Source organism: Corvus kubaryi, unplaced genomic scaffold, assembly GCF_017639235.1.
Source record: "Corvus kubaryi isolate FWS band 111438036 unplaced genomic scaffold, C.kubaryi_AGA036_p1.0 65374, whole genome shotgun sequence".
In the NCBI taxonomy this organism is placed as follows: Eukaryota; Metazoa; Chordata; class Aves; order Passeriformes; family Corvidae; genus Corvus; species Corvus kubaryi.
This window is the reverse complement of record NW_024581955.1, coordinates 28,701-50,441: the sequence shown is the minus strand read 5'-3', so window position 1 is coordinate 50,441 and position 21,741 is coordinate 28,701. Positions and strand designations below refer to the sequence as shown.

At 37.3% G+C, this 21,741-nt stretch overlaps 1 protein-coding gene across 1 annotated transcript in view; it reads right to left on the bottom strand.

The window, feature by feature from the left end:
- The window catches only part of LOC121673380 (ephrin type-A receptor 6), a gene marked incomplete at its 5' end in the record, with an annotated part of 112,048 nt that overhangs the window by 80,317 nt on the left and 9,990 nt on the right, over window positions 1-21,741 (bottom strand). Inside the window, 3 exons of the mRNA XM_042046647.1 lie at window positions 11,044-11,229; window positions 16,450-16,575; window positions 18,477-18,547. Coding sequence (XP_041902581.1) covers window positions 11,044-11,229; window positions 16,450-16,575; window positions 18,477-18,547 — 383 coding nt within the window. The remainder of the gene's footprint in view (window positions 1-11,043; window positions 11,230-16,449; window positions 16,576-18,476; window positions 18,548-21,741) is intronic.

Below are 21,741 nucleotides of genomic sequence, written 5' to 3'. Positions count from 1 at the left end.
AAAGGAAAAATGCACAGTTGGTGTATTTAATGTAAAAGCCCCACTGATATTGGTTTCTATATAGTCAGTTCTGTTTATGCTTTCCATGCAGGGATTGTAAAACCCAGCAAAGAGAAAGTTCTCAGACACTCTGCAGATGAAGGCTTTGGGAAAGTGAGGGCTATAAAGAGCTTTTGCATTCAGATTGGCAGGAAGCAACTGGCTGCTTTCACTCCAAACTGCATTTTCATGCAGGTTGGGGTGAACATTTAGTAACAAAATAATGGAGGACAGAATGCAGAAAGAGTTTTCTTGCTTCTGCATAGGGGAATTATCCAATTTTATCACTTAATGTCTGAGAGAAGACTGACTTCTGTTATGAGCACTTTCCATTCTAAAATAAAACCTGGTTTTTATTGTTACTCGTGTTTCCTTGGGGAAGTTAGAAGAAGGGTTAGAACATTTCTTCCAAAATTTTTTGAAATATATCCATTATGGAAATTACTGAAAACCAGTCAACTTTTCTCTCACATGATTTTACTGATTTATCCTTCCTAGACCATCAGGAACGGCACATTGCTTCATAATCTTTTATGAGGGAACATATGGAAGGTTTTTATAAGGAATGGCTTTATAAAACTTTGAAATTATGATGTCAGATTACAATTTTTAGAGCACTCAAAAGGTTTGACTTGCAATGGAAAGAAAAAAAATCAGAAGCAGGGAAGAATTTTATCCCTGATGAATTTGTTTGATCATGTTTTCAGTACATTGAGGAAACATAAACTTTTTTCAATGCTATAATCTGGAGATTTAGAATATGTTCTTAATTTATTTTAGAGCTTTTTGACACATGAAAGCAAAGCAAAGGGTGATAGAGAGATATGCCTAAATTTTTACCCTAATAATTCATATGTCTTGGAAAAATCTAATTTTCAAGATCACTAAATAATATTTTGCAACAGACATCATAAATATTAGAGCATAAAAAGAATTGACTGAAATTACTGTGCTTAACCCCTACTGAAATCAGAGAACACTGAATGGTTGAGGTTGGAAAGGACCTCTGGAGGACACCAAGTCCAAGTGAACCACGTGAAGATTTCCATTACATTGCAAATAACACAGTGAAACTCCTGAAGGCTGAATTCTGCTCTAGGGTACCTAAACCAGTAAAATCAAACCTGCATTATACTGTGAAGAGGAAAATTTATACTCTCATGTTCAGTTGCAGATTTTCAAAGGGATGGTCCCATTTTGTTTCCCCAGATTCCACCAGAGTAGTTGACATCATACACATAAATAACTGTGTCACTCCTCCATGAACGTTCAAGAACTCACAGAGTCCTTTGCCTGCCTTTTCCTGGTGTCTGGATTATGTCTTTCCATGCTTTTTGGGTTTACTCTTCAGTTTGATTTTAACTCTGAATTTCCTTCAGTCTACTGGTTTGGAAATAATAAAGCATTCCTGTGATTTGGCCTCATTTCTGAGGAATAGACCATCCTAGCCCAGCTCTTGGGGAATATATTTTCCAAAGTCCTGCTTTTCTGTATCAATGCCCAATTTCTGCTCCAGATGTAAATTTATAGGGTCTGCCTGGAAACATGGAGAAGACAAACACTGGGCAGGGCAAAGCTGCTGTTCAGGTCTCCAACCCAGCTGAGTTTAACCTTGAGATCCTTGTGAAAGACAATGCTTCCCTACAAACCTGAACTCTCATTTCTTTACTGGCAGATGGGAATAAATCCAGAGGTAGGAATATTTACACAGAACAAGACAATTTTAGAAAACCTCAATTATAACAACTTTTGGCTTTACTTATGACTTCTCTGGGACAAAAAGCAAATGCTGAAAGAAGCTTACAGTTCCTAAGGAGGAACTGATGTAAGTTACAGAATATTTGGGGAGAATATCAACATCTAATTTAATTTCCCTTGCTGCTTCTAGACAAACAGGTGATTTGGGGGGGAAAAATGAGGGAATTGCTTGAAAAGAGTTCTACAAACACTACAGGCATTTATTTTGTGATGTGTTAAATGTCAGCGCACACTGAAATTCTGGTTGCTGGGAAGATTGGTGTGACAACATTAATATGATTAAGGCTTTTAACAGCAATAACAACTTCTGTGTTGAATCATCTTTGTAGTCTTAATAGAATAGTAATTGGAAATACTGAGCTTCTATGGGATAAAACAATGTATGCTTAAGCTGTCTATTAAATATTTTTCAGTCCTGCTAAACTGAAAATAGCTTTAGCACAATGCTAAATAAGAACCTGAAATCTTTATGTATTTGTAGGGATGTACAATATCCAGAACACTGCTACAAGCACTGTATGCTGTACATTTGGATTTCATTATCGTGCATTCATTACCGGATGGAAAAAAAAATACTTTAAAATTACAGTTTTTATGACAGAAAAAACCAAAGCCTGCAATATCAGCCAAAACCTTTGCGATTAATTTTGTATACATCATTATTTCAGGGAATTATGAAGCCATTAATAATTAGCTACACAAATTCCTTTTCAGTCATCTTTTCATCACCCATTTTTTGTTATTTTGGAAGAAAAAATCCTGGGTAAAATCTAAGCATTCCTATCCATGAAATTCTTCATCCTTTAAGGTAGGAAACTCCCATGTGAAATGTTGATGGGATAAATGGGATGGTTAAGAAGTTCCAGGGGCTTTTAAATTTTCAGCTGCCCATTTTCATGGTATTTCCATAAAAAGAGAAAGATTAGGATTTTATTCTGTACTTCATGTTTAGACATTATAGTCAGTTTTAATTGAATGAGTGGAAGAGCTTTTCATGGGTGACATCTGAAGATAAATGTGTTCATGGAGCCTGCTGTACATTCTGCAGTTCTGCAGCTAAAGCTCTGATTTTCTCCTCTTTTAGCGTTGCTACGCTGTTACGGTGTGAACCAGGGGTAGGAGACAAACCCCACTTTTAGACAATAATCAGTACCACTGAAAAAGCCTCACTGTGTTCAGTTAAAAAAAACCAAAAACATTTGGGGCTGAGTGATTTGCTGTTAAAAAAATGTAGGGTATAAATTGAGGATTCCTGTCACTATTCCCATTCACACCATTCACAATTCACACTTCAGTAATATCAATAAAATTAAGTCCACAGGTTTGATTTCCTTCCTTGTTACAAACACCAAATGACTTCCTCAAATAAAAGATGCCAGGATCAGAAGTTGAAAGATTGCTATCATTACCATAACTGTGACTTGGAATGAACTTTTTGATTAGAAGTGCATTAAGTGCTGGTTTAGATTTACCAATCCACATGTGAGAGAAAATCCTCTTTGCCTCTGCTCAGTGAAGGTGCCCCAGCCCACATCTGATAAACCAAGACAGGTTGTGGGCAGCTCCTGTATCTCGCTGATGGGCCAAGGCACATGGACAGGAATTCTGTTTTCTTTTTTGAAAAATGCTGCTGACCAAAGAGAATTATCTGTGCTTGTTAATTATCTCCTTGGTGATACCGGTGTATTCAGAGGATTTTCTCTCCAGCTCAAAGACCACTTGGTGTTCAGTAAATGCCATGTGGTAAAATATCTCTCATCTCATCCTCCTTGTGCTGGTTTTGGCAACAGTGACTCTGGCAGGATGGATGTTGGGCAGTCATTGTTTACTTAGGCCACAAAGTCACATTTTTCAATGCTTATAAAGGCATTCACTGAAAACTGGAAGTAAATTGCCAGTCTTACCTAAAACACTTGTATGCTGAAGAATGTGCTCTATTACAGCTGAGAGGAAAAAAGCAGAGAAAGGAAAGAGGGGAAACTCATTTCCAAAGCAGGTAAATTAATTATTGTCAGTCTAGAGAGATATTAACAAGTTTCTGTTGTTTCAGGAAGAAAGGAAATCAATTATGTGAATTCTAGCAACAGTACAGTGATTTGTTTCAGATTTTTACTACTATAAAAATTCTGTACTATGCTTCTCTGGATAAAATATTGAAATTAAGTCATTACTTATTTGCTTTCAAATTTTATTCAGCAGAAATTACCTTGTTAAAGTTTAGTTGAAAAATGACAATATTTATAGATGGATGTTGTCATGAATCTATTTGGGAATGTCTGACTGAATACATTTGCTTCTTAAAATGTGTTTACAGGATTGTCATTAACGTTTTGTGCTTATATTTAGAACATACTTAAACTGAATACTCTGTAACTTCACACCATCTATTACGATGTTTGAAAATCATATTCTTTTCTTTCCTGTATTGCTTCTCTCTGTGTCTCCCTTAACAACTTTATCATCCACTCCTGATTTATAAGCACTCTTTATCTGTGAAGAAATGTAACATTTAAGAAGCACTATTTTTTGCAAACTGATTTTCCAACCAGGAGTTTGGAAAGGATCCCAAACAGTTTGCATCTAAGTGATTTATTCTTCTTGAACCTGAACTATGTATGTATTAAGAATCAGAAAGGTAATTATAGTCAGCGAAATGGTTTCTTTTCCTCACATCTAAGTCTCATGTTTCCATAAAATACAGTATCAGATATTTATATGAGAAAATTACCAATCCATATTTCAATCCTTCTTCTTGATCTTAATCTGCTATTAAAGATATCTTAAGCTTGTTACCTTGCATTAGAAATTTGGGTGTGAGCCTTTAAGCTGTAGGAAATATCACAATGCAAACTTTCGTGGCAGAGGTTTGTATGGAGAGACTAGGCAGCCAGCTGGAAGGTCTATGGGTAATAATAAATAAAAATATTAATATTTAATACCAAAACTCAGTAATGGTTGCTATTGAAAAACCCCACGTATTTAAAGATGAGTAAGGCAGTTTACATTTGAAACAGTTATTTCCTGCTTGCCAGAGGAAGGTGTAGCAGGATGCTCTGCTGGGATGGGGTAAAACAACCTGAACAATGCCCTGTATATGCAGAATTATCCCATGTCTTTTCCAATGCCCAACCACACATATATCTATGAGTGTGTTTTTGCCTCCATACAGAAGAACAAATGAATGTACACTTATCAAAATAAATCAACCAAATACAACTTGTGAATTGGGATTATTGACTGCTTTCAATACGCTCTTTAACCCACTCACTCCTTCGGCTGTCAGCTCCAATTGCCATTGTCATTTATAATTGCTCTCATCATTGCTTTTATGGTTTTCCTGGACAGGCCACAGATCAGCCATGTTGTGCAGCAAATCTGCCAGCACAGTGCAATCATGTCTCCCCCTGATATTCATTGATCTTCTGGTTGCAGTTGTTAAAAAGACCTCCAACCCTTCATATATCTCCTACACACTCTAAATATCTGTCCCTTTAACTTAGTGTACCATATTCTTCTCCAGTTTCATGGCAGAGGAAAAAATTGCATATTGTATTCGGGTATTTCAGATGGAAATGCAATCATCTGTGGTTAATAATGATGCTAATTATGAAACATGATGACCATGCATTCCCTTCAAAAGAAAAGGAAAAACAAATAGTCTGGCCATATCTTATCAACAGGACGTTATCTTTTTGTGGCTGTTAGTAGGAATGATTTTTGCCACCTCTTTTTCTCACGTCATCTCATGTCAAAGCATCTAAATATCTTTGAAAGTCAGGTCCTACATGTCTGAATACAGACATCTGAAGGCAAAGGATCCAGAGGAAAGTGAAATCCTGCTTCTCTGGTGTAACCTACAAAAGCAGAATTATGGAATTTAGTTATGTTAGATAGTGTACCCTGGTCAGATTAAGCTGCTGTTAACGGGGTGTTACTGCTGACTGTTTGACAATGTGCTTTTTCTTCACTGCTTATCGCCCTATGAAAGATGTAGCAGCAGAATTGACAGTCATAATGCATGGCTTGCTAACTGCAAAAAGTGAGAAGCAGGACACAGAAATGTGCCTGATTTGAACTGCAGGAAACCAAAATGGTCCCTTGATTTTTAGAACAAAATTCTCAGAATGTAATGCATGAAAGACAAATGTAAATTTTTCCAGAGGTTTAAAAGCTAATTTCTTCTAAGTATATGTCATTCAGGAGAACTGAGTATTGTGGATTCTTAACTTTTGCCAGCAACCTTCAACACATGGATGCATGGTGGTTTGCATGTGTAATCTGAAATGTCCACATGGATTCATGCATGTGTAAACACAGCTCAGGACCACTGATATTAATTACACTTCTTCCAGTACCAGTCAGGAAGGGCAATCTATTTTGCAAGAAGGCTACAGATACTTAGTGTTGTCTGTGTTATGTGCACAGCTCTAAATTTCAGCTCTGTACTTTGGATGATACTTGAATAAATTGAGCTCATAAATTTGGCTAACAATGCAGGTGGTGGCTGCGGGTTTTGTGTTAATTTGATGGCCACACCAACCCTGGATTCAGTAATGTGTTGCAATATTTATCTATGAATTAGGGTACAAAGCAAAATAAGGGGAGTGAGCCAAATTTCAATTTACAGCTCCACTTACTGAACAATTTATAACACAGCTGAGATCCTGCTGTTTTGTCTGTCATTATGTGCAGAACTACAATAATCTTTTATCAGAAAAATTCAGCTTTATGCTCAATGCTGTGTAAAGTCCACTGGCTAATATGACACACATACGGTCTCACCACCACAGTGGACTGTCCATAAGCAACATTTAAACTTTGCAGAATCACATTTCCTGGGAGTAAAATTTCAAAACAAGGAAAGAATATTGCCAATATTGCCACAGAATTTCCTCAATCCTTTTCCGTAGCAACCAAATATACAACATTATGTGTACAATAAACATATCTACTACAAAATATGTCATCTTCTGAAATGGATTCTGAACTTCAATTAACAAGTGGGAGAAAAAGGCAACATTAGATCATTACGATAAAGGCTCAAAGGCCTAGAGCACAATGTCTTGGCTGAAAAAAGAAAAATACATTATGTCCTGAATTTTTGAAAAATAAAAAATGGGTCAGATATTAAGAGCTTCATACTATAAATTACAGTGAAAGAGGATCATGCTGCTGCTATGCCTTCCTCATGGACAAGGTAAGGTGCACTGATTTTAGGGCTTTTGTTGCACTGAATGGGTTATATGTAGTAATTTGAAAAGAAATTCAATGATTAAAGCTTTAAATTTCATTTGCAAGATGAGTGCCTGAAGATTTCAGAACTGAAATAGTCTTCACAATTTGAAAGCCACTAAATCAGAACAGTGAGGAGACAATAAGGGAGTTGAAAGTGTCATTCCAAACCCAGGCTCAACGTCTGAGGATGTGAGTTTACATAGAGCCAGAGGTCTAAGCACTGTCTTCATTTATCCTCCTTCTGTGAAGGGACTATTTTGAAAATAATCCTTCTGCAGAATACAAATGTACATAATGCTGTCAAAGAAAATGAATGCCTTAAAAAGATTCCTCTTGCTCATGTGACAGGTACGAATCCTTCAGCAGTCAAAATCTGAAAATGAAACCAATTCCTTAGAATTGTTAGAATTTCTAACAATTGAAAGTTATTTATGGTAAAGCTTGTGGGGCAGGGGAACAAACAGATTATGAATGTAATAAAGCCCTTGCATGCATTGGTATTTTGTATTGACACAGTATTACATAGGACTGATGAGATTGTGCTGTAAACTATTGTGTAAGACACCATCAAGCTAAACTAACTAAAGATTCCAATCTGGATTTGTTCAAGCACAGTTACAATAGTCAGGGACCATTTTTCATGCCTTTTGTAGATACAGTTATGCTGTCTGATGTTTGCTGTAGGCATAGCTTTAATTTAATTTATAGACTTTTCATGGAAAGTCTTCAACATGATATAGAAATGAAGACACATTGTTCTTTTCTAGAGTCCAGCTTTCAGTGCTGCTCACATATGTTTGCACTGGAGAAAGAAGTCATTGTTCTTACACCGGCTTATGAAATAGCAGCAGCTTGGCCACAGACATAAAACTCACCTGAGCATGCCCTGACACACCCAAAAGAGCTCCCAAAATTTTCACTGTGCTAACATGGCTTGAAAGGAAACATGGATGTTTTTATAAAGTGCCCAGCATCTATGATAAATTTGCAAGGCAATCAAGCAGTCTTTCATGGCAAACCATGCAAGGAATGATGTTGTTATAACAAAACCAAACAGGAATAATGTTTCCCTTGTAAGTTCTGATTAGCAATACCAGTGGATCCAGATTCTGTGCCACGGTGTATTTGCCTTGGCCCAGCAAATTGCCCTTGAAATGAACTCCCTGCTAACAGAAAGCTTCTGCTACAGCAACTGTTCTGCCTACTGCTCTCTGTGATTAGGGATTGCAGCTAGGACAAATGAGAAATGAAGCAATAAGAAAAGGGAATTAAAACTCTGTTTCAGACCTGCTTTTGAGCAGGCTTAGTTTAGCATTTTTTTCCTCCTGTACAGTACATATTCCACAGCAATTTTGAAAACAGTATAATTTAAAAGTTAACATTTGTTTAGCTGGTAGCACCAGATAAAAGCTCTAATTTGTAGTGAACAGGCGAATTTGTTATTGCCCCAGTCAATAGCTATTGACCTGGGACAGCACTTCTGCTCATTACAACCAAATCCTTTTTCTTTTTTGTTCAATAGTCAATGACACTGTAATGAAAGGCACTGCTTACAAACTGATGCAATATGTATCAGCAACAGCTAGAAGTTAATGACTAGTGGTTGCACAGAGGAAAGCATGTGCTAAGAACAGCAGTACACATCTATTAATCAAATTTACTGCATCTGATGTGCTTTTATAGGTTAGTGGGACTGTAATGCACATCAGATAAATAGTTTCTGTTGTTATTAATCTATGTTTTAGCACAAAACACCTTTTAATCGTGCTATCAACACACAAATAATTTGGCTAGGACAAAGTTTTGGCTGACTTTTACAGCATACCTTTCAGTTACATGAAATCTGGATTCTGCAATCTAGACTTAGTACTTAGGCAAGGCAACTGCTCTCCTCCAACCTGAAGTCATGTTATTCTCTAAATACCACAGATGGGGCAGTACAAATGCACGGCAACACCCTAAAGATAAACTGGGAAGAGCAGAGTGCATGTGTCCATGGCTCAGCCTGCCTTCAGGCTCCCTCACTGTAGCAGAGCAGTGCTGCACAACCCTGTCCTTTACAATTGATATAACTTGCACTTTCTATGCCTTGGGGTGAACTTTGTTCATAATTCATGTAGCCTATTTTCGTTCTATAATTATGGCTGTATAATTGTTTATTTTTTTTAATCTTGCCTGGCACCAAAATATTTTCTTTCAAACTTCCACTACTTATTTTATATCTGAGAGATGCCTATTTTTATATGATAGCGTGACTATAACAGTAATACCCACTATTTTTATATTACCTTCAAACAAACATTACATAACATTATTAAAGTTTGTTGACTCCTTGGTGAAAAGCAGAACTGCTAATGACTTTTTGGCTTACAGTTCTCTATTATTCTTTCCTGTAGAACCCGAACAAATACTCTAATATTAGAGCATTGATTTATCTGTATGTTTCTCTTTTTTGAATGCAGCAGTGATTTCTCTCTAGACTGATGATGAGACGTTACAGAGAGAAAATTTACAAACGTGGTGAAGATTAAACAATCCTGCCATTGCCAAGGAAACCATACTGTACTCCCTATGCACCATTTAATTGAATTTAAACAATGCTTGTAAACCACAGCGCTTTGCCTTTTTCAGACATGAGACACACCCTGCAAGGTGCACCACATGGATCCGAATCAGACCTGTGATACTGATTCATAAACTCCCCTGCTGGTGAGGAATGGTGGAATTTAATTGCTGATAAATTCACTTAAGTTCCTACATATTTACATCTCCTGACAAGATCTCCAGTGCTGCTCAGCCAGTACTAACTTGTGTTCCTGTTTGTTGTCACAGAGATGTTACTGACAGGAGAACAGTGGAGAGACTAAGCTGTGTCTTTCCTGCAGTGCAAAGAGTTTTGTTACTCTAGTAACTAAAAATACCTAAATAACAATAAATTTATCCTTGCAACACTGTGTGAAGAAAGAAAAAGATCATCATAATTTAGAACCACAGAGAGACAGATTTGAACATGGTCAGGTTGTTCCATAAATCTACCAAAACTCCATTCCAACAACAGGAGTTCAGGAACTGACCTTTCCTCTTCGTTCTTAGTTTTTGTGTTTTCCAAACATAGCTTTTGGTGTTGTAACGAGGTGAAACCAGGAAATATTCATAACATATTTACTGTGTTTACTGTGATGGTAAGAAGACATTGCTTTATACACACAACACTTCCCTTTAAAAGAACAATATAAATTCTGCAAATTAGTGAACAGCACAGCTTGGTTAAGACAATGATTAATTTTGAAAAGAATACACCATGAGTTTTTAAATTCATTACTGAAAAAAACTGGCATTGAGGAAATTACATGCATGTTAGTTAGACTTCTTAGTATTTAAGTGATAACTAGATATTTCAGCCTTTCAGAAAAGTCCATAACACCACTAAACCTGACAGATTTCAGAGGCAAGGGATATCTCTTGTCAGCTGCAGCAGTTATAAAGTAAAACATTTCATAGACTATTCTGGAATTTTAGTCAATCACTTGCAAGTGTACAACAGCTTACAAAGAGTTTACTTTTTATTTCTTCAAAATAGGAAATTCATCTCTTCTGGTACCAAAATCAGTAAACCTCAACCAAATAAATAACAAGATTTGTGCAAAAAGAAGAGTGTAGCTGCTAGTTTACAAGACGATTTGACTTCATTGTCAGCTCAGTAACATTTATGATTTTCTCCAGTTGCCTATAAACAACCTCTTCATTCTATTTAATAAAAACCTTTAAAGAATTCTCCTGAATGAAGATAATTGTTATTAAAAAATAAAAACATTTCAAACTGAAAAAAGACAGGCTATGCATTTCCTGTTATGGCCCCAAACATTGACAGTATCGACTGTCAATGATTTGGGAGATTTCTGAGAACTGTAAGCCACACTGAATGTGGAAATAATGCTTAGTTTTGATACTAAATGATATAGAATGGGAAAGCCAGCATAAAACTATTAAGGAAAGGTACTAGTGACTTACTTTTTGTAACAACTCCTTCAAGGCGAATGATATTTGGGTGATCAAACTGTCCCATGATACTCGCCTCCCTCAGGAAATCTCTTCTTTGCCTGTCCATATAGCCACCCTTTAGAGTTTTAATTGCAACAGGGATCTCTCTTTTTCCTGGTGTCTTCAGACGTCCACTGCATACTTCTCCAAACTCCCCTTAAATAGATAAAATATCTGTTAAATAAGGCACAGTGCCAGTACACAAAAATAGTCAAGGAACCCACACATCCCGTAGAAGTGGACAGAGAAATAACGGATTGAATATTCAAATTTATGAGTGTGATCATATCCCAGAAAATCAAAATATTTAGCAGTACTTCGCAAGAAATTATCACCTTTCCTTTGTACCACAGCAGAGATCATGGGACCTTGTACTGTGCCTGCAAAAGCCAAACCTTCAGCCCTCCCCAGTGCGGCTCATCTTGCTTTCCTTTGAGACTGAACATTGGTTTCAATATGTTTGTGATATATAACGGAGGAAGGAATGTAATGACATGTGGATTTTTATTCCACTGATGACAAAATATCTATGTAAAGTATCTATTTAGAGCAATATTTATTCCTAGGGGTGAAATGCACGAAGACCTGTATGATAAGAAAAGCCCTGAGACTATCAGAACACCTGACTATCCTCCAGGTGCAGAAAGCATTTAAAAAGTACTTTATGCTGTTATGACCTAGAAGAGCACTTGCATGTGATTTATTTAAATGGACTTCCACACCTATTTGAAATTAATTATGTATTCCCCTGTTCAGCCAGCCAAAGGCCAACAGTCTCAGCAAACCTGGAGCTGTGTAATGAGAGGAATCTCAAAACTTGTTTCCTCTGATGTTTCCTTGTGTATGTAGGGCCTGTGAAGGATGTGTGTCTCCCTGCATTCCTCTTACACATTTACTAATTCAGTTTATATGGAAATCACAACTTTCCATTGATCTTGAGGTCATGCAGAAGTTATTTAGAGGCCCTACCAAATACATCTTGGATGCCTGCAGGTCAATTTTCAATGGGTCCTAATTCAGTAAATGAAAAACAATGTTCACAGAAATATTTCAAAGCATTTCTCAGTGCAGGTTGCTCTCACAGCAAATCTAAATTTTCTACCCCAGTCATTTTGGAGTCAGGACTGCTAAAAACCAAAAAGCAAGTAATGAACAGATATATATTTAACTGGGGATTTAACACTTCATTGAGTGCTGTTTGAATTAGTTTTCCCTAAACTTTAAGGACAGAAGTAAACAAAAGAAAGGAACTCTATTCTGTAACAGCTCATCTTCAGATATGAAACAAATCTAGAAGAGAGGGACCTTAAAGGCACAACCTTAACTTCAGAAAATTATGACTCCCTGATATTACAGGATTAGGATGGATATTGTCATAAAACTTTTATTTTATTAGGTTCTGTTGCTTCCACTAAAACAAAGCAAAGTTTTATTAGTCAATGAGATCCAGGAAGAGTGGAGGGATGAAAAGAACAATTTCCTAGCTTGTCTTTCACTTCAATGACAGAGGCATCATCAGGTAACAGGAGTAAAATTAAGAGATGCTGAACATAACCTCTGAATAAATTAGCAGCTTCCTGAACAGATAAAAAAGTCAAGTTGTCCCAGGTCTTCTTCCTACAGTTCTCCTCACCAATTCATTTCTACCTAATTTCAAAAAATAAATTAAAGATGTGTAAAATACAAAATATGTGAAAATACATCATTAGAGTAATGCTCTGGGAATCTTTTGACAAAAGGGTAAATTGTGTGAGGATTTTCCCATATGATTTTGCCCCTTTCAGCTTTAGAAGGCTCTCCTTTAAAGGTTGCTTGCCTGTCTACTGCCACTGAAAAAGCAGTAGCTTATTTGGACTTGTAAAGTCCTCCCATAAAGGAAAGCCATGAAACCTGAATGTTGTGCAGGAGATATGGTCTATCAATCTTCTATTCTGTGACATATTCAGCAGGACCACAACACATCTCTAAAGCCATGACCTTATTTCATCTTGCTGGTTTTTCAAGCTTAAATGCCTAAAATGAGAAAATTTTCCAATTTATTTCTCTTGGTGAAACAGCAAGTGAAACAGCAAAAATACTAGAGCATTAATATCCAGATTTTAAAAGAAATTTCATGGTCAATAAATCTGCAGAACTGCAAAATCTTATTTGAAGACTAATTTAGAAAGCATAGGTTAAAGAATATACCATTTTGCTACTACAAGATTATACAAGAGTACTACAGCTTTAGAATTTCATAAATAATGGCATTCATCCCTCAGGGACCGTAAAAGGCTGTTACCAAGTGCTTTAAAATGAATGAAACTGAAGGAGGCACCTGAATGACTTTCAATTCCAAGATTTATTATCTGTACAACATCCAAAGCAGGGGAAGGAACACCTGTTTCTTCCACCTTTTTTGGACGCATGATTTGGAAAGTGAGAAAGAAAACTCACTCCCCTTGGATACTGGGATTGATAAACTGGTGAACATAAAGACTACCAGCAGGTTTTTTGTGACATGATGTCAAACTTTAGATCATCAGCTCCCAGAAAAGACAATTCCTACATTTAGAAACCTAAGGTATGTAATAACTTCTAATTCTGTTTTAGACTAGATGGAGACCAATGATATAATTCAAGCATTGAATTATTTACACTGAGAGTTTGATAAGATTTCATTCCGGAGTAGCTTTTCTACACTTCTGTTCAGATAAAGAATTTTCAGTGTTTTTAAAGTCAAAGAGGAATGTGTTCAACAAAAGGGGTTTTTAAAATCTGAGAATCTCATTCTCACTGCTCAAGTTTGAAGATAAACAGGATAAATGTTGACCCTGCAGCAGCTGAGGTTCATGACTGCATGTGTAATAAGTAGAAGCTAAGAGCCAGATGTCAATGAAGTCAACATTTTCCCTTGCTCCAGGGAAAAGGCTGATCACAGCTAGAGAAAAAGACTGAGTTCATTGCCTGTTCAGTTTTAATAAAATGTAAACAATCCCTGTTTTAATGACATAAACCTCATCCATCTTACTGTATATTATACAAAAAGGAGCTAATTGAGCATCTAGAAATTTAGTCTGTGCAAACCACACATCCCTTTTCTCATTCAGCAGAGCATATGTGATACTGAAAGTGAAACAGGAGGAGTCAGTCACTTAAAAGTCTGATGTGCAGCCTGGTATTACTGCATGGGATCAGAACAAATGTCTTACAGCACAGACAGCGGCTGCTGATAGAACTGGAAGGTCACAGCACCAAATACAGCTCAACTCACTTCCCCATTTCAGTCATTACACTTGTGGGAGAACTTGCAGGAGATTTAGATCATGCAAAAAATATTGTCCTACTCTGGGAAAAACTGAAGAGTTGGTCTCCTCCTTGAGTTTCAACATTTTAACAAAGAAAATAAGAGGATAGTTGTACATTTTAAGACAAAGTACCTCTGGGAATTCATTCCTTGAAGAGGTGCTGAAGCCTTAATAGCAAGAAGAGATGGGGCAGAAAAAAGTGTCATGGGCAAGATATAATTACCAAATACTTTAAAATATAACTTGGGTACAGAGTTAGGTTTGAGTTAAGCTGAAAACAGAAACTAAGAAAAAATACTTGCCTTGAGTGTCACAGCCATCTGAACTGCAAGTAGTGAATTATCAAGAACTTTTAGACATGACTTTTTCCATTGGAAAAATACCTGGAAACTGCTTTCAGGAGAAGATCCGTTTTAAAAATGTCATGACCAGAAATGCTAGAAATTTTTTTTTTCAAATATTTGCGATTTTCTTCTGGTTCTTGAATGGAAATTATTTTTGTTTGAAAAATTAAAGTTATAGGAATTAAAAATGAGAATTATTGGCCAAAATAAAATGTTAAACCAGGACAAATTTAGAAGTGCATATATTAATTGACTCTTAAAAGATATTAATGTTTCATTTTGGAGAAGATGTTGATTTTTGGTTTCACTGAGGTGAAAATTGTAAACATCTTTTAAAAGTAATTCTCCTGTGATAAGAAATCCATTTTATATCCAGCTGAATGTATAATACAGAATTAGAGAGAATGTACAGAAATCTTTAGGACTGCTGTGAATTTTAGTGATATGTTATGTCCCTGAACAGCTACTGAAGAACTGTCTGGGAATTTGTACTCTCCCTGCTTCAGCCATGGTATTTAACCTGTATCTTGTACGCATGGAAGTAGGTTTAAATTTCATTGCAACCTGTTTGCAAGTCATGTTAGGTGAATATTTTTGAAGTTGACAAATTACCCATGTAATTTTGGAAAATAAAACCCATAAAAATAAAATAGGTTAAAGCATACACTTCCATGCATACAAGGAAAAGAGAGGGAAGCTGAGAGAAGAGTTTTCATAAATGAAATAAGCTGAAAATAAGGACACAACTTTAATCTGAACTAAAACAAATAATCCTTGTCTGTTGTATTCAACTGAAATCAGCAGTTACACAGGTGTGGAATGCAGCTCAATCTGCTTTATAATCTAAGACATCAATATCTATAGCGTGTCTGAAGAGAAGGAAGAAATAGAAGAAAGCAAACTGAATGTTTTCTGCAGAGGTCAGCCCTCTGGGGGCTCTCTCAAGCTCATAATTCCAGCGGTGCCCAGCTCCAGATCCAGATGATGTGGTTTAAGCAATGGTTTAAGGTGAACTGGAGTACCAGCACTATGGACTGCAGTGTGAAACAGAATTTTCTCTTTTACTTTCAGGTTGATACTTTCTCTCTCCTGTCTGCTACCAGATGTGGTTTTATTTCTGTAAGATTATTTGCATGACATTTTCTAGTGACTAAAACACTTTTTAGCAACACTGGGGGTATTTCCATGGTTATCAGTGTAGTAACATATCATTAAATGAGGGGTCTAAACTGAAAAATACCCTTCCTTTCTAGAGTGATTAAGATATATGAAACAAATATAAAAAAGAAGGATTACAGGGCATCACCTTTCATACTGTCTACATTTTACCAACAGATCTTCCTCTTTTCCCTCTCTGCCAGTGACCCTTCTCCACACAGAAAAGCCTGTCCCAAACCAGCCTCTCCTTCTTTCCCCTCACACTCCTCCAGTTGTCTATTTGAGAATAATTTTTTCTCAGTCTTCTATATTCTGAATTTATATCCCCATACAAAGAGATTCCAGCCTAATTTCACCCCCAGTGACTGAGAATACATGACAAGAACTATGGCAAATGCTGAGTGACACAGTGTTTTGAATACATCTGGGAAAAAACCCAAAACAAAATAAAAAACCCCCAAAAAACAATAAACCAGGCAAAAAAATCAATCCTACACAAAAAAATTGCTACTGAATTAATTTCCTAATGCTTATGAAAAGCAGTCTTGCCATGCCTAGAGATTTTTTTACAGTAGCTATAGTTTTACCTGCACCAATGACTCTTTCAATACGAATTCTTGAAGGATCAATCTCCTTGGCAAACTCATGGACAGCAAGAGATGGGTCTTCATACGTGTCTGGATCTATGTATGTTTTGAGTCCTGGGAAACGTACTGAAAGAAAGAGAGAAAAATAGGAATCAAGAACTCGTTGACATTCATGCACTGCAACAATAAGTGGGTTGTTTTTTTTTTGACTAGACAGTTGAAAGAACTGAAAATAGCATATTAAATCTTCCAGGTTTAAAATTTCAGAACCCGACAGAAGAGCTGGTCACTTGAAAAAGGGCCTGCAGAGACACCAAGTGAGGGCTCAATGATATGGGGAAAAGCAGGGCGTCAAAACTAACAGTGATTATTGCCAAAGCACTTTATATTCCCCTTGGCTGCTCCTTGGGCAATTGAGGCAATCTGTCCCTTACTTTGAAAACAGTTGTTTCTAGTTCATTCCTTTCATTTAGGAGTGGATGGCTGAACATCCTGTTTTGCCAAACAGGTCAAATCTTTGAGTTCCTTTTCTCTAAGGATGAATCCTGGAGGACTGTGCTGCTTTGTTCTCTTCTGATCAGCTGGAACAGCCAGAGAGCCAGGTGCAAGATGACAACAAAAATATCCAAATCCATTTTCAAGATAATTTCTGTCTGTTTCCTTGGAGATGGCCATGGCAGTAGTGGGTTGGTGCCAGATTGCTTTGGCAGGCTCCAGCAAGCCATCATTTCCTGGCATGGCTAATATCCCTTGTGTTCCTGAGTACAGCATGTTCAAGAACTTGTGTTGTTTCTTCTGGACTATCTGCCTGGGAATTCTTCTAGGCTGCTGCCATATCATGATTAAGTTCTGGAAAACTTTCAGTCCATTATCAGAAGCTGATGTTAATAATGCATCAATTTATCAGAATAAAAAGAGGCTTCTGCAGCTGGGTCCAGAGAATTCCTTTAAAAAGAATGAAGCATTTCTCGGCCTTCTTTCTCTTGTCACTTAATAGCTGAGTCTAAAACAGTAATTCCTCTTTATTCTTGGTTCTATGGACCACATCTATGAGTAGAGACTTGCCTCCTCCAGTGTGATGCTGAGATCACTACAAATGAATGGGAAGGCTCTGAGATGAAGCTTTGTGTCATGAAATACAGTCATCATTCACCCAGACCTGAAAGACACCAAGTGAGGCTTTTTTCAAATTTACTCACGGTCTGAGAGGCATATATCAAACTCCCCAGCAGGAGGGTTTTTTGTTGTCTTTCATTTCTGGCCATGTTTGGAAACAAATGGCAAAAACATCTTTATGGGCAAATATGCCCTTTTCCCTGACAGAAAGTGACATTGGCTTGATACAGTGGTGTCACCTGAAAAAGATTTTACTTCTGGTGACTTCGGCGTTGATCATAGTAATTCCAGAGATGGTATCAAAATGATGAAAGAATAAAATTTGATACCCTTTGTATAATACCCTTTGACTAAAAAAAAAAAAAATTCAATTGGTGACTCTTAACAGAAAACACTAAGGCAACTAATTTAAAGTAGGTAGCTAAACTAAACTATATAAACTAATTACTGCCCATGAGAGATCACCAGGATTTTCTCTCACTGTACTCATCAGTGAGCAGGAACACGAGGGAAGACAACTCATTCCACTTCTTTTTTCTTGGGTGGCTAGAAGTGTAGATCCCTAAATTCAAAGAGAACTAGGTACAAATAAGTCATACAGTCACCAAGAGAGGAGTTTTGAGGCAGAAATTCAGTACCCAGAATAACTGAGATTTCAATGAAATATACCTGAAAACCTGCTAAATATTATTAGCTGAATACCAAAAAACCCTTAATAACTAGAATATATTTAGTGAAATTGTTCAAGAGAACAAGCAAACAAAAATAAAGACCTCTGATGATGCAGACAGTAAGGAACTACTCAAATAATCACATTGAAACATCAAGGGCAAAGCTGTTCAGGAAACAGTGGACATTCTTCATTTAAAACATGATATGCATATTAGGTAGCACAGTGCTGAACTACTTACAGTGTCCATTTTGCAAATGAGCCCTTCTTTTCTCCTCAGATTTCATCTTGGCCTTTATGTACCACTGGCATCTTTCAGGAAAAACAAGTGAGGTTTTAAATAAAGTACTTGCCATGAATAAAACAGGTGTACATTAAATTTTATTTGCACTTTCATGAAAGCCAAAATCTTTGCATTTGGCATATATATATATATATATTTACTTATGAATCTAAAGAGGGAAATATGCACGATGAACTACAAACAGATTATATACAAAGAAAAACAGATCACAGTTGAATGACTAGCATGACAAGGACTACCTGAGTTTGTTTGATGCAATACTTTATTTTCAAGTTTGACTCCTCCAAAGAATTCTGATACTTCAAAAAATTATTACTTTCCTGCATTCCTGTTTGCATACACAGGCCTGTAGTAATTAAACCTTATCCCCTTAACTTTTGTATACCGTGGGTAAAAAAACCCTCTCATTTTCTTCATAATAGAATAATAATGACTTCACCATGTTTCATGAAAAAAGAAAATATTTTTTCACATCAGGACCCCTTTTTTGTCTTTTGTTGAGTGGCTCTGTGCAGTCTGAGCTTCTGAACACTGCCTACCTGCAGGACTGATAATGCTCATTTAGAGGGTCACATGGCAGGAACAACTGTTTCAGTTAAGAAAAAACCAAAATATTTGCTCTTGGTCTTAAAGCCCTTTCTCACTCAATGAACAGCCTAAAAATTACAATTTAGAGGGAAATCTTTTGGTTTAAGAGATGGCAAAGGGCTGTAGAGGCACTGATGGCAGTGGAGAACAGCAGTGCCTGTGGACATGTGCTGCAGAGTACAGACATGCAGCTCCTAGACCAGCTTGAAAAAAAATTCCTGTCCTCTGTGTGAACATTAACAGAATTATAAAATTAAATAAAAATAACTACAGTCAGTATATCCATTCTAACAGTGGAGAGATATGAGGAAAAGGTGAACACACCCACTTCACTTCAGTGGTTTGTTCAAACTGCTGAAACACAGTAGGAAAGTCACAAATTCATTCACTGCTACACAGGTAATGACAAGCAAATGAAGGGCAAAAACTCCTGAAGCTGATGTACCCTTGTGGAGAGAATGCAAACCAGTGGATTCTCAGATTCTGTGGAAACCTTGAGATTGAACACCAGTTGCTGGGACTCACTAAGGATGCCAGTGACGTTTTTAGGATAACTGAACAACTGGTCTCTAGGGTGCCACCTGCCAAGATCCCTAAACAAAAGTTCTTACACTCCCAAGTGTTTACCCAAGGGAACAGTCAAAGAAACAAGACTTTAACCTCACCCAACCCTCCTAAACAGCCGTGGGCCCCCAAAGTTTGACTACAGAAACCAGTGATTAATCACCAGCAGAGGAGTCTCCACATTCTCTGCTCAGGTTGGCTACAGAACAATTGGACCTAAGACTAAATCAGACTGAACTTTACCATTCAATTTCCTGGAACTGAGCCGAGACCCCAGTCCTGTGTCTTGAAGTCTCTGTTGCTTTCATATTCCTATCTGCAATTGACAGCCATGCTTTCTACTTGCTCCTGGTGGATAATCACTCAGCAAAGCGCCGAGGCAGGTGCTCATTTAACCCGGCCTCTCCACTCTGAATAGGCTCATCAGCAGCCCTGAGACTCGACAGCTCATCGAATTGTTAATTCTGAACAGTGAAGCAGAGCACATCTGTAGGGTACCAGTCCCATTTTTCATGCTGAAATTTGCCTCCAGTCCTAGAGTAAATTGAGTATTTATTCAAAATTTTCTTGCTCTGTCTTCTGTGGAACATGCTCTTATCACTGCATTTAAGCAGCACTTCAAAATGGATTCATATCTTACGTAATTGAAACGGTCCCATTGAGGAAGGCAGTAAAAAGCTAAGAGAATCTCTGATATCCTTAACGTTAGAAAACAGGAGGAAGAAACACAGAAAAAAAAAAATTTCCTTTTTTTTTTTTTTTTTATTCCTGAGTTTAGTGATTTTTTTCTACAGGAAGTGTTTGAGTTATGTTTCAGGATTTCACGTAAGGATTCCACACAGTAATTTTCTCTAGAAATTTGTCTAAAAAATTCCTCTCTCTTCTAAAAGACCCTACTGTTTGTCACCTTCTGTAGTAATTGTAGGAATATTTACTTAGCCTCTACGATTATCTAAGGCCACAATATGTTCCAAGGTTAACTGCTGTCATAACCTTTACCAGAATGTCAGATTTAACTGGTTTTATTATTTAGCAGAGAGAGCATTAACTCATATAATGGCAGCTACTGCAGTGCCATATTTAGTTGCTGGGGTACTGCAAATAAAACCTCAGACCTACACTGATATAACTTCACTTTCCTTTCAAATCAGAGGTAGTGCTGTATCAACAAAACAAATGTGTAATTACAAATCTAAAAGTGCAGCACCCTTTATTGATAACAGTGAGGACCATTTTCACATTCAGAAGAGTGAGTGTCACATCTTTTCTCTGGGCGTAAACAGGATCCAAACCACAACAGGAGCAGTGCAGAATCCCACCCCAGCTCTGGATTTTTTCTGTCCTTGAACCAGGTAAGAAGGAAACTCATGGACAATCCTATCCACATGGAGGCTCTTCCAGCATCTGTTTTTTGTGTCTGAGGAGGGAGAGGGGGAAAGGGTAGAGAGGGCCCAGAGCCCACACAACCCCTGCTACAGATCCTGCTGCAGGAGCTCCGAGCTAATTCCTCTGCTTGAAGGCCCTTATCCATACAGAGCAACAGTCTGGGTTCAGGTTTCCTTGATCCATGGCACTGTGGTGCCACTGATGTCTCACAGAGCACATGGGGACACAATGGGTCCTTTTAAATGTTGCTTTGCTTCCTGGTGGTGAAAGGAGGTGAAGTCTGGAAATCATCCAGGAAACACCTGAGGCTCAGGGAGAACGGAAACAAGGCACCCTGGAAGGAGCTGGGCCTGTGGGAATCTGAGCTTCAGCCAGGACTGAGGGTCCAACCTACACGTCTTTTTTAGCATGTCCAGTTAGAATTTGTGAGTTCCCTTAAAACCTTCAGTGTGCAACGCAGCACCTGCCAAAGCAAACTCAGCACCATCACTCAACGCAAAATACTTTCTCATCTAATTTGCACAATGTCATTACTTGATCCTGATCAACACAGAAGAAAGGTGGACAAACAGCACTGCACTAAAAGAATTTCAAGAACAAGAATGACACTGGTTATAAAAAAACCCTACATTGTCCAGACTGGTAAAATTCCCCTGCCAATGCA